This window comes from Geotrypetes seraphini, chromosome 15, assembly GCF_902459505.1.
Source record: "Geotrypetes seraphini chromosome 15, aGeoSer1.1, whole genome shotgun sequence".
NCBI lineage: Eukaryota > Metazoa > Chordata > Amphibia > Gymnophiona > Dermophiidae > Geotrypetes > Geotrypetes seraphini.
The window spans coordinates 12,770,663-12,784,322 of record NC_047098.1 but is presented as its reverse complement, the minus strand read 5'-3'; the positions used below and the strand labels follow the sequence as shown (position 1 = coordinate 12,784,322).

At 43.0% G+C, this 13,660-nt stretch overlaps 1 protein-coding gene across 1 annotated transcript; it reads right to left on the bottom strand.

Annotated features, from left to right (window-relative positions):
* Positions 1–9,833: 9,833 nt before the first annotated feature.
* HES2 (hes family bHLH transcription factor 2) lies at positions 9,834–12,753 on the bottom strand. The gene is made up of 4 exons (XM_033922841.1): positions 12,493–12,753; positions 12,285–12,380; positions 11,898–11,985; positions 9,834–10,924 (listed from the first exon to the last, which is right to left on the bottom strand). The coding sequence occupies exons 1-4, from the start codon at positions 12,589–12,591 to the stop codon at positions 10,608–10,610; spliced, it is 600 nt and encodes a 199-aa protein (XP_033778732.1). The 5' UTR covers positions 12,592–12,753; the 3' UTR covers positions 9,834–10,607.
* Positions 12,754–13,660: the final 907 nt, after the last annotated feature.

Genomic DNA, 13,660 nt, shown 5'->3' with positions numbered 1-13,660 from the left:
CAGCACCTGCTGCAAACAATTGCAAAGGGCAGTGGTTGTATAAACTCAATTATAAAACAAAACAAAAACATAGCTTGAAAGATTTAGGATGTATGTGGTGTGGTACCTATCAGTGGCCGCATAATTGCACAGTCGAAGCAGGAAGGCATTGAAATGATTTAAGACCTGCTATGAACAGGGCAGGATTAACCAATAGGCCAAGTAGGCTCGAAATGGTCAGGAGGGCCCGATGAAGGAGGGCATCAACATTGTTTTTTCCAAATGGCGATGGGCCCCTCCAGCATCGATTGGCAACACGGGCCCCACACTGATCGGCAATGCAGCCCCCCCCCCTCCCATCGACGGAAAGTAAGACAAGCAAGCAACGCGGGTAAGAAAGGCAACGGGAACTGTAATTGTGCAAGCGGTGCTGCTTGCCCAAAGCTTCCCTCTGACGCAACTTCCTGTTTCCGCCTGGGCCCATGTTGGAGTGGGGCGGGGCAGGGGGCCCAGTGTACTTGTGTGCCTAGGAGCCCTTGACGAATTAATCCTGCCCTGGCTATGAAGTAAGGGTGAAATTCAATAAAGGAACCTCAAAAATAGGTATTGGAAAAGATCTATAGGGCCAGATTCTATAAACGGTGCCTAAATGCGCCTACATTGTAGGTGCCGCTCCATGCAGATGTCAATCAACTGCTAGGTGCTGCTTGTAGACTCATGCCTAAGTCGACTTAGACACGGCTAGGCGCCATTGATGTTGGTGCTGATACATTAGCCAAAATGACTCATGCAGTGAAAAATCAATGATAATAAATAATAACACTTTCACAAAAGTTAATGCATGATGCCAGATTGTGTAATGCCAGGACAACACAGGCTCCACAAGAAGTTAAATAGAAGGAAAAAGCCTCAGAAAAGGGCCCTCCCACCTCCACAAAAGTGGTTTATTAAAGATGGTTGAGCGGTCACCTTATCGGCAAGAAACCTTCATCAAAGTTGGAAAAGCTCTATGCTGTGAAAAACTCAAAAAGATAGAAGAAAAACTATTCAGCTTATCTTCAACTGATCGGTACACCGACGGTGGCCAGCGTTTCACATGTCTGCTGCCTCAGGGTGTAGCACAACCGATCAGACTTTGAAGTGGGACACTGAATGCGTCTCCTATATTAGGACAGGTTTTACCAGGCCTAATTTACCAGCATCTATTCTGCATGCCTAGAAATGCCTAAGTTTACTATGCCTATTCCCTGACCATGCCTACTTTTTAGGTAGGCATCGCTAGGCACTAGTGTTGCCCGATTCAGGGAAAACATATTTGATTTGATTCGATTCAGCCTATTGAATCAGCTCGATTCAAATCGATTCTCCTAGCCCCCTGTGTGGTAGCTTCCTGTCTTTCCCGTCCCCTTATACAATATTTCCTGGCCAACCCCCGCCACCCAGTGAACAGCCCTCCCCCACCCATTCAGTGAGGTCTGACATACCTCCAGGGCCTCCTAAAGTAGCAGCCGTGGCAGTGGAAGGCTAGCAGACACAGGTTCTGAACAGAATTGATGGCAGCCTGCTCCACCAGGGCTTCCCTCTGCTGTGTCATCAGTGATATCATCAATGACATGGCAGAAGGAAGGCCTCGGTGGGGTGGGGCAGGCTGCAAACAAGCCAGTCATGTAACTGTTCAGTGAAGAAAGGTCTGACCACGATTTGTCAGCTCTTCCTTTAGTAGTGGCTGTGAAAAGCGACCTCTCCTGATGAAGCATCAGTAGGCGAAACTCGAGTCGAGGAGCCAGCTTGATTCGAGCAGCTTCAGGAGTCACAAGCACATTTAACATTTACACGGGTGTGCCGATGAAACTTTGCTGCCGCCAAGGACATTGAGATACGTTTTATTGTGTATATGATAAGCTCGATACATGTATCATCTTTAATAGCAGGCGACTGGGACAGTGAACGGTGCCGTGACGATCCCATCAGCAACCCTTGCTGTGTTTATTTAACACTTGATACAATGGTTGTGGGTCAGAGCACTTCACATTATAAAATTTATTTTCTTTTGTAGTCGAATGGTATGACCTGTGATCATTTGGTAGATATATATGTATCATAGAAATCACTGAGTTATTTCCCTATAATTATGAAGTTGATAATATTTCATAGACATATAGGCACCTAGGTATCTTAATAAATTAGGGCCTAAGTGGGGATGATGTCGGAGGACCTTACCAGTAGAGAATGACATGGAGATAAAATTCATCACCGTTCCCGTCCCCGCGGATAAACGCGGGAAACCATCTTCGTCATTCTTTAAGGCAAGAGGGAAGAATCAGAGTATGAATGGCCACAACCACTGACCCGCAAGCTTTGCTTTGAGGAATGCTGAGATTGAGCAGCAACATTCCAGAGCAGAGATTGTGAAGTCATAATGCCTCATTCCACCAGTGCCTAAGAGCCAATCACATCAGTGATGTCACAATGGCTTCATTATCCTTGGCTCCCATAAGAATCAGAGTATGAATGGCCACAACCACTGACCCACAAGCTTTGCTTTGAAGAATGCTGGTGTAGAAGGACTGAGGTTGAAATAGACACTAGAAAATGACAAGGGATTATTTCCCGCAGTTATCTGCGGGGACGGGGACGGTGATGAATTTTGTCACCGTGTCATTCTCTACTTACCAGCACTAGCACAAAACCGACTTTTTTTTTAGATCTGTAATTCATCAAGTCGCTAGAACAATCTACCACATTCCAATAAAATTGATTATTAACCAATTAGATCATAATAGAAAATAAAATTACATTGGCTTAACTTTACTCAAGTCCTCAAATTGGATCCAAAATTTACACAATTAACGAGAAAAAAAAAAGTAATATACTTAAAGAATCACTGTTTGAAACTGAGAGCAGAATGTATATCTTTCTAACGAGCATTAAGATTTTCCTTTATCCAACCGGGATGTAGGCAAGAAAGTAGTTAATTGAAAGGGGTCAACTGTCCAGGATGTCTTGCAAAATGTTTATAGCTGCAAAACATCCACGTCTAACCCACCATTGAGACTGCCCAAAGCCTCCATCATGCCCATCTCATGCTCTGAACATACAGAGGCTGGAACACCTCGTTAGATGTACAGAAAGACGGTGATTAGGATGTCCACGTGCTGATTTAGGCTGCTCTTTGCATGTCTATGTTTTTTGATTGTGGGCCCCTAAGTCTCATACTGTTCCTCTTAAACTAAGCACCCCCTTATAAAATGTATTTGTAAACTAAAACTTATTTGAAAATCAGTGTTCACATCCATTAGAAGGAACAGCCTAAAGGTTAGTGCAGTGGGCCAAGGAGCTGAATTCAATTCACACTGCAGCTCCTTGTGACCTTAGGAAAACCCTCTATTGCCCCAAATACAGAAAAAAAAAGAAGAAAAGATTTGAACCCACTAGGGACAGAAAAAGTACCTGCATATAATAATATGTTTAAATCACTTTGATTATACCACAGAAAGTCAGTACATCAAATCCCTTTACCCTGACCTTGGAAAACCACAGTAGCTCTGGGTGTCTCAGAAATACCAGCTTAGATTGGACAGGCACTTGCTATACCTCCATTGTAATAGAGCTATAACAGTGGTCTCAAACTCAAACCCTTTGCAGGGCCACATTTTGGATTTGTAGGTACTTGAAGGGCCTCAGAAAAAAAAAAGTTAATGTCTTATTAAAGAAATGACAATTTTGCATGAGGAAAAACTCTTTATAGTTTATAAATCTTTCTTTTTGGCTAAGTCTTAATAATAATATTGTCATTTATAGCTAAAGAGACATATGATCAAGAAATTGTTTTATTTTACTTTTATGATTATAATAAACATACCGAGGGCCTCAAAATAATATCTGGCGGGCCGCATTTGGCCCCCCAAGCCGCGAGTTTGAGACCACTGAGCTATAAGCTGCCTCCTTAGGAAATGAAGGCTGAAAACAAAACAAAAAAATAATTAAAGCAATTCCTTGCACAGGGGATATTTGGGCTGCAGTCTATTGCCTCATAATACAAAACGGAAGCAGGACCTAGACGTGCAAGCACAGGACACGTGTGGCTCTACCCCAGGCATCTTCGACCTGCTGTTTCTCACGCTTCTGAAGCTATTAAATCATATTACATCTTCCTAATTCGCCCAGGACCTCACCTGGGAACTGCTGAATGAAACTGCTTACTCAGAGGTAGGCAGTGTGGGCGGCCGAACCTATTCTCCACGTTTCATGCCCAGGCAAGCTCCACTGTCTTTGCTCCTGCATGCTAGCCCTGAAACCTCCAAATAGGCTAACCTCTCCAGCACAGCATCTAGTGTTCGATCAAGGTCCATCTTCTTCATTTACAAAACAAAGGAACAACAAAAAAGGACTTTATAAACTTGCTAGATCAAACATGTAACAACAACAAAAAAACGCACTGTCTCTCTTTTTGGATTGTAAGCAATTGAAAAGTTTGTAAAAAGAAAAATTTAATTAAAAATAAAATTTATAAAGCAAAGGAACCTGGGGCTGGATTCTACAAATGGCGTCAATATCATCAGCCATCTAAAAAACGACCGCCGATCACGCAATGGCGCCATATGTAGAATCGCGGGCACCTATGTTTGACGTGAATCACGTCTACGGAGGTCCTTCAAAATACCTAAGGCCGTTTCTAGTGTTAATCATGCCTACTTCTACCTTAGGCATTCTAAGGCGCTTCCGTAGATTTTTGTAGGTGCCTACGTTTTTTATAATGATTTTTAAATCATTTTTAATGGCTTTGCCAGTTAAGTTTGGCACCGGAAAGGAGGTATTGAGGGTGTGTGAGTGTATTTTCCTTTTTGATGGGCAAACTTGTGTTCTAGTTATAAATTTAAAAAATTGAATGCAGAATTATTGGGGAATAATAAGATATTTAAATTAGTGTGGGGCCTTTTAGCAGCTTTTGTTGCATATATTTAAGATATTTTGTTATATATTTATGATTTTAAATTAGGTTTGGTTCCCATACACATCTGGGGGGGAGGGGTAATTCATAACATTATAATTGATATATGTTTACATTTCTGATTTTTAAAGGGTTGGGGGGAAATTATGACTTTTAATTTTTATAGTTCAAAGGTGCTTCTTAATGATTTCAGAATTTTGAGTTCACACCAGCTGACATTTACAGCGAACTGGCAAGACTCAAGGTGAGCAAAGCCATGGGACCAGACAAATTGCACCCAAGAGTGCTCAGAGAGCTGTGCGGTGTCCTGGCGGAGCCATTAGCCATGCTCTTCAATCTCTCCCTACTTATGGGGAGAGTCCCCCTGGACTGGAAAACAGCTAACGTCGTTCCTCTGCACAAAAAGGGTTGTAGAGCAGAGGCTGCGAATTACAGACCAGTAAGTCTCACATCGATAGTGTGTAAACACATGGAAATACTACTTAAACGTAAGTTAGACATGATCTTGGAGGAGGGGAATCTGAGGGATCCCAATCAACATGGATTCACTAAGGGTAGGTCATGCCAATCCAATCTCATCAGCTTCTTTGATTGGGTAACAAGGAAGTTGGACTCGGGAGAGTCTCTGGACATGGTGTACTTGGATTTTAGTAAAGCTTTTGACAGTGTCCCACACCGCAGGCTTTTAAGCAAGATGAAATCAATGGGGTTAGGTGAGACACTAACTACATGGGTCAATGATTGGCTGAGTGGTAGACTTCAGAGGGTGGTGGTCAACGGCACCTTCTCTGAAACATCGGAGGTGACCAGCGGAGTGCCACAGGGCTCAGTCCTGGGTCCACTCCTTTTTAACATATTCATAAGGGACTTGACATGAGGGCTTCAGGGTAAAGTAACATTATTCGCCGATGACGCCAAAATATACAATACAGTAAGGGAAAGTAATTTGCAGGATTGTATGACGCAGGACCTGCTTACGTTGGAGAGCTGGTCCTCGACATGGCAGCTGGGCTTCAACGCTAAGAAATGTAAGGTCATGCACCTCGGTAGCAGAAATCCATGCAAAACTTACACCTTAAATGGAGAAACATTAGCTAGGACGACAGTAGAACGAGACTTGGGAGTGATCATCAGTGCAGACATGAAGGCTGCAAAACAGGTAGAGAAAGCATCATCCAAGGCAAGACAAATGATGGGATGTATCAATAGAAGTTTCATCAGCAGGAAACCTGAGGTCATAATGCCACTGTACAGAACCATGGTGAGACCTCATCTGGAGTACTGTGTGCAGTTCTGGAGGCCACATTACCGCAAAGATGTGCTTAGAGTCGAGTCAGTTCAGCGGATGGCCACTAGGAATATCTCGGGGCTCAAGGGTCTCTCGTACGAAGAGAGACTGAACAAACTGCAGCTCTACACTCTGGAGGAACGCAGGGAGAGGGGGGGACATGATTGAGACGTTTAAATACATCACAGCTCGTGTCGAGGTGAAAGATGACATCTTCCTTCTCAAGGGACCCTCGGCCACAAGAGGGCATCCGCTCAAACTCAGAGGAGGGAAATTTAAGGGTGACACCAGGAAGTATTTCTTCACGGAAAGAGTGGTGGGTCACTGGAGCAAGCTTCTGGAGCAGGTTGCCAAGGCCACCAGCGTGCTTGACTTTAAGAATAAATGGGACATCTACGTGGGATCCCGACAGAGGTCTAGTAAGGCACTCAGACTTGATGGGGTGGTTCAGTAGAGTGGGCAGACTTGGTGGGCTATAGCCCTTTTCTGCCATCATCTTTCTATGTTTCTATATGTTTGTATTGCATTGTTCATATTGGAAAATAATACAATTTTTTAAAAAGAGGGTGTGAGAGTGTAAGGAGAGGAGGATATATTTTATATGATGGGGGGTTCCTATTTCTTCATTGTTCTCTTTGCTTGCTTTTGATCTCCTGTGTGATCATATTGCATGCCTACCCTTTTTTTCTTATATTTACTAAATATGTTATTAGATATGTTACTGTATCCCTTTTGTCACTGATCCCAGCCTAGGTATTTGTTTGAATGTTCAGTTGTTTATATGAATGACTTTTATGCTGCTTCCTTACGGAGTGATAAAATAAAGAAAAACGTAAAATTGTTTTCGGAAAATATCAAATAATTTGCAAGGAGACAAGGAGAAAACTCTCAATGAACTCAGAGTGAACAGTATGTAGGTAGCAAAAGAGATTAAGAAACACAAGACATGAGTCATACTTCTGCTTATGGTGACTTTAGCCAAGTCAGCTATTTCCCAGCACCTGATGTACTGATTGTAAGCTCTCTTGAACAGGACCTCTTTGCCCCGCCCCCCTCTTACTACGTCGTGGTAGAGGGTTCTTCCATTACCTGGAATGCTAAATGCTCCGACACTCATAGAATTCCTAGGAATCCCATCAGCAGTCTTGCAGGAAGCAAGCCATCATCAAGTGATATCCGATTGGTTGTATAATATGTCATTTGAATCATCACAGTAAGGGGGCGATGTTATCAACATGGGCTACCATTAAGGCAAGTTATTTTTAACACAAGTTTTGCCATTTTACACAGGATCTCATTGCATAAAATGAAACCTGTGCTAAAATAATCCGCCTTTCGAGACAATTCATCAAGCTGTATTGGGGCCTTAAAGTTGCATTATTTGGCCCTTAACATGACTTAAATGGCCCTAACCCGGCTTGAGTGAAAATATGAGTATCATGGTGATACACTGCAAGTTGTGTTAGGACCCAAAAACCATGTCAAATAAGCCCCGTCCACACTCAGTCTCAATCCATGTCGGAAATGAAAGCACACCCCTATTGGTTACATGTAGAGAAACCTAGATCACCCAAAGGGTCGTGGACACTTGGAATGCGCTACCAGAGGACGTGATTGGGCAGAGTACGGTACAAGGATTCAAACAGAGACTGGACGGATTCCTGAGGGATAAAGGGATCGTGGGATACTGAGAAAGCTAACCAGAAAATAAGTATAGAAACCCGACCAGGTCGTGCATGTGCAAGACCGGAGGGCTAGGACTTTGATGGGAAGATAGGACGCAATAGGAAACCAAGGTGGCATGGGGGCCCCTTCTGGTGATTTGGACAGGTCGTGACCTGTTTGGGCCGCCGCGGGAGCGGACTGCTGGGCAGGATGGACCTATGGTTTGACCCAGCGGAGGCACTGCTTATGTTCTTATGTGTCAAAAGCTTGGGGGTCCACACAGCTATTTTTCCTAATTTTCAGTCCAAAACGGATTCAATTCAGAAGTCAGTTTAGGATGCACTTTGGATCCCATTTACTAAAGCCACAGCAACAGTGGCCTTAGCGCACCCCTTACGCAGGTCTTTCCCTAAGGTCACTTTTGCTGCATCCAGAAAATGGCTGATTTTCCCATTTTCTGAATTAATGGCCATGTACTAACTCCATTAGCACATGGACATTAGATAACTAGGTGGCAGTAGGAGCACATACAGTTTTATTGGCGATAAGAGCCCTCATGCTAACCCCATGCTAGTCAATTAGCACATGGCAATGCCGCACACGTTACCCAATTAGCGCTGTCACACCCACTCTCCACCCCTAACGAGAAAATTAAAAATATTTTTTAGCACATGGTGTGCAAGTCCAAATTGGCCATTTTACTGTGGGATGCCAGTGCAAGTCCCAAGTTAAGCCTTTTTAATGTGTGGCAAGCGCCTGCTAGCTCTTACCTCAGTTTAATCGTGTCATAAAAGGAAAAAGAATGAATAACGCCCCAAAACAACAAAATATCTTCATTTTTGGGCCCTTTTACAAAGCCGTGGTGGCAATATTTCTACAGCATATGCACCTAAGCCCACAGGGATTGAATGGGCTTCTGTGTCGAGAGTGACATGGGGACAAATCTCCATCCCTGTGAATTCTGTCCCTGTCCCTTCCCTGCAAGCTCTGTCGTCAAACTTATGAGTTTAAAGTGTTCGAGGCTTGTACCGATGAGGACAAAGCTAGCAGAGACAGAACTACTAATCACTTAAATAGCGCTGAAAGGCGTGTGCAGCGCTGTACATTTTGATATTTATAGACAGTCCCTGCTTGGAAGAGCTTACAATCTGACTTGGACAGACAGACCACTCTCGGCGGTCCCTCCGTTCGCAACGGCAACTCAGACTTTCCAGCCCTCCAGCAACAGCCTCCACCGGGAAAGCGATCATATTCCTATAGCATACCTAAATTATGGAAATCAACTCCCTCCTGCCATTAGGGCAATTGATAACCTACCAATCTTCCGGAAAGCAGTAAAGACACTTATTTTCATGGACCAAACCAATTCTGGTCTCAAACTTTGACAGACCTTGCTCCAACATACCTTAACTCAGAACACCTGCTAACCTGTTCTTCTACCGTTCGCTGCAGATATGTTAATACCCATTCGTGACTCTATGATTTATTGTCTTAGATTCTGCAAAGCACGTGTTCTGAGTCACATTCTCTATAAGAATTAGATTATTGGTTCTATAGCTTTGTGTTTTGATCCCATAGCATCTTATTGACTCTGATGTACGTATCTGTTTCTGAAAACTTTGTGTATGTACGCATCCTTGTAACCGGTTCTGGACTCCTGGGGAGAACGGGCCATAAAAATGAATAAATAAATGACATTGGGGGATGCAGAACCCAAGGTGAGAGGAGTTAGGAGTCAAAAGCGCTCACGGTGATAGGACAGGGACAAATTTGTCCCAGTGTCATTCTCTACTTCTGCTGCAGGGAAGTTGCTACTGCGGCTGTGTAAAAAGAGCCCTTTTGTCAGTCTATATATCTAACAAACTCACCTAAAATTTTATTTCCAGTAAAATAAAATCTCACAAACATCAAATGGTTTTCTCTTTTATTTAAAAATGTATTGTAACAAAATATAATGAATACAATAAAAAAAAGTGCCAGATGATAGCCAACATATAAAAATTATTTTCTGTACACAGCTGCTTTTTTTTTTGCACAACCCCCAGTCTTTATTTTTTTTGTTTTTTAACGTGCTTCTATATTAGCATACTAAATGAACCCTTTGGGTTTACCGGGGCTCTGCTTTTCTCTGTCATTTAACCCCATCTATTTAACCCCATTTTAGGACTAAATATAGAACAGTGAAGATCTATTTCAGCAAAAAATGTATATTGTTTACCCGATTCAGATTTTGTACAAACCCCCCCTCCCCCCATTTTTTTTTTTTTTTTTTACAAAACTGCGATAGCGGTTTTTAGCACAGGCCGGCACGCTGAATGCTCCGTGCTGCTCCTAACGCTCATAGGAACTCTTATGAGCTTGCTGGCCTACACTAAAACACGCTATCAGTTTTGTTAAAAAAAAAAAAAAAAAGTGGCGGGGGGGGGGTGAAGAAAGGTGTCTTGTTTAAAAAAAAAAATCCCCGACACCTAGCACTGAACTCAAGACTACCTTTGGGGCTCCTTTTACAAAGCCGCGCAACTTTTCATCACACGTTAACCCCTGCGCTGGCCGAAAAACTACCACCTGCTAGCGCGGCCGGCGGTTTAGCGCGCGTCAAACCGCTAGTGCAGTTTTGTAAAAGGAGCCCTTGATGTTTAGTTACAAATTAAATACCTACATTGTTCAAAACTGTGATCTTCTAATGCTGTATACAGTCCTCACAAAAAGAGCCTTCTTGGGGGTCTACCATGGCCTCCAGATGAAACTGTTGGAGGTCTGATGGCTGGGTAAAGTTCGATGGAGGTGCTGGAAGTTGACCGATGAGGAGGGGGCCTCTGCCCTTGTGCTAGGGCTGGGGTGTAGCACGATCCTTGAGCTGCTCCTAGGCTCTTTAGACCTTGGGCTGCTGCAGTCCTGGCATCTGGGGCGCTCAGAGCAACGCTGCAAATGGTCCAGAAGACGACCACAAGTGTCGCTGTCCAGCAGGTGATTTCTGGATATAAGGCTACTAAGCTGGCTCATGCAGGCACTGTATCCTTCTCTGTAACTGTCTGAAGAATCTATGAAGGAAAAGATTCGGAATCATTAAAAAAAAAAAAAAAAAGCCATAGGAGCTCATATTTATTATAGTACTGACTAATTAGGATTAAAAAAAAAAATACTCAAAGTATCAATTTATTTACACAACTCAAAATTATTTGAGAGTTGGGAGGTTCGAGGTTCGCCTAAAAAAACTCGTCTTTTTATGGAGGTTTGGGATCCTTATATTCAGAATCTTTCACCAAAAATACGAAGTTTGGTTATCAATGATTTATTATGAAAATTAGGTTTAATAATTACATTCCAGTTATTTGTTTTAATTCTTTATTTTTGACAACTTTCATCCTGGATGAGGGATTTCATTTAGGGGAAGATAGTGGGTAGGGGATGGAATTAAGGGGGGTGTAGATAAGATTGAATTAATTCATATGGAAATTAAATTTGAAAGAATGATTTAAATTTGTATGAAATATTATTGTAATTCTTATTGTATTGAATGTATTTTTGTATTATCCTATTGTACTGATTATTTGATTCAATAAAAATTGTTATACATACACAACTCAAACAATCCATTATAGAAGTAAACACAGCATAACTTAGGAGTCCTTTTACTAAGGCGTGCTAATCAATTTATCACACGCTACATCGGTTAGCGCACTTTCGCAAAAGGACCCCTTAGTGGAAATTAAATGTTGATTAGCTAATGTTGACCAGTTTTCTACATTTGCTGCACTGTAGCATTAATAATGCCAAGACCCTACTTAAATGACTGCTGCCTTTTCCTGTAGATCAGGGGTGTCAAAGTCCCTCCTCGAGGGCCGCAATCCAGTCGGGTTTTCAGGATTTCCCCCCCCATGAATATGCATTGAAAGCAGTGCATGCAAATAGATCTTATGCGTATTCATGGAGGAAAGCCTGGATTACGGCCCTCGAGGAGGGACTTTGACACCCCTGCTGTAGATGGAAAGAAATGTGAATTCTGGTACCTACTTTTCAGGTGGATGGGAGGAAGCTCCTGGAGGAATCGCACCGTCATTTCTAGTATATCAGCCTTTTCCAGTTTAGAGTATCGAGAGGTCTGAAAAAAAATAAGCGTGCCAGCAAAGGGTTAATGTTTGATCCTTCCAGCTTTGGCCAGGGGTCGCAAAGTCCCTCCCCGAGGGCCGCAATCCAGTCGGGTTTTTCAGGATTTCCTCCATGAATATGCATGAGATCTATTTGCATGCACTGCTTTCAAATGCAGATTCATGGGGGAAATCCTGAAAACCCGACTGGATTGCCGCCCTGGAGGAGGGACTTTGAGATTCCTGGTTTTTAAAGACCGATTATCTGCCAGCTTTATGATTTTGACCTTTGAAAAGCAGCCCCGAAACTTACATCTTTCCCAATGAGAGGCAAGATCAGGGTTTTCAGCTGAGTCAGGCTGTCGTTGATTCGAGCTCGCCTGCGCTTCTCCATCAGGGGCTTGAGGGTCTGCAAGAGAGAATAGGGAGCTCTGGGTTACTATTCCACACGAATAGCACGTATCCGGGGCAATGGCGAGGAAGGGGGGGGGGTAGGTAGGTAGCTCCAGGACTGCGCTCACCTTTCTCTGCTCGCTGGCTTGCCCGTGCCGCTTGGGGGCGCCACTCTTGGCAGGGCAGCCCTGGACCAGCGCTTCGGAGACTTTAAGACGGGGAGACATGGTTCGGAGACGTTTGGGGGCAAGTCAGATCCGGACTTCTCTTTGCTGCTCAAGTGCCAGAGACGGACTAGGTCGGGGCTCGCGCGGTCCTGGCCTTTTATGGCCTCTCCTAAGCTCGGCTCCTCCTCCTGCGCTCGTGGCGCAATAATGTTTGGGACGCCTCGACTCCTCTGGGACGGGATCTTCTGTAATGCTTTCTCTTATGCCCTGCTTATAATAACCATCTGCTCAGGGCTGTTATCCCATTAGGAGGTGAAATTCAGCCCTAGCTATGGAAATAGTCCGTTGATCATTCCAGCCATCGCTTTTTTCCAATCATTTCTCTATATGGCAAATCAAGAATCCTTATTATATATATTATATGGCCATGCTATATTTGCAGCAAAGAAACTTCTGCAGGACTTTTTTTGGGGATACACGTATTATGTTCACTAAGGACTAGTTTCACAATCCTAAAAGGTAAAATGGCAATTATTTATCACGCAGAAAATCTACAGTGACCAAAGATTTATGGCACAAAGCAAAGGAAATGCGTAGAAAACTGAAAAACCCAATTCAAACGAAAAGATATACTGTATTTTATTTAGCACGATCCTGGCCAATTCCCCTCATCAACTAGGAACATGGAAATCTGGTAAAAGCTGAACAAATTGAGCATTTAAAAATATTATTAATAACCAAACTGGCAAAAGAAGCATAAAAATGCAGTAGGAAAATAACCTGCTCTGGTCGAAGCAAACATGTCCGGGCAAAACTCCGAAACCAACCTAAAACTTGTAGCAACCAGTTACTGGCCTTTTTTTTCCAGCTGATTACAACAGAGTTGGTTTTCCCCACACTAAACCCCACACAAATGTCTGCCTAAAAGTGGGGGGGATAAGATTGTCAAAATTCCAAGCCTGGAATAAAACTAAGTTTAATGTGAAAATGCGAAATTTCGAGAGGGTTCTGAAAAGTTCTCAGCCTAATCAAGAAGAGAATGACATGGATATAGTTCAATCAATGATCTGAAACAATATTTAAAAAACAACAACATTGAAATTCCGTATCTTATGCCTTAACGGAATAA

Coding starts and splice junctions, on each gene's coding strand:
- HES2 (XM_033922841.1), bottom strand. CDS start 12,591: ATGTCTCCCCGTCTTAAAGTCTCCGAAGCGCTGGTCCAGGGCTGCCCT. Junction 12,381..12,492: donor AAGCCAGCGAGCAGAGAAAG/GTGAGCGCAGTC, acceptor TCTCTCTTGCAG/ACCCTCAAGCCCCTGATGGA. Junction 11,986..12,284: donor TGCCTCTCATTGGGAAAGAT/GTAAGTTTCGGG, acceptor ATTTTTTTTCAG/ACCTCTCGATACTCTAAACT.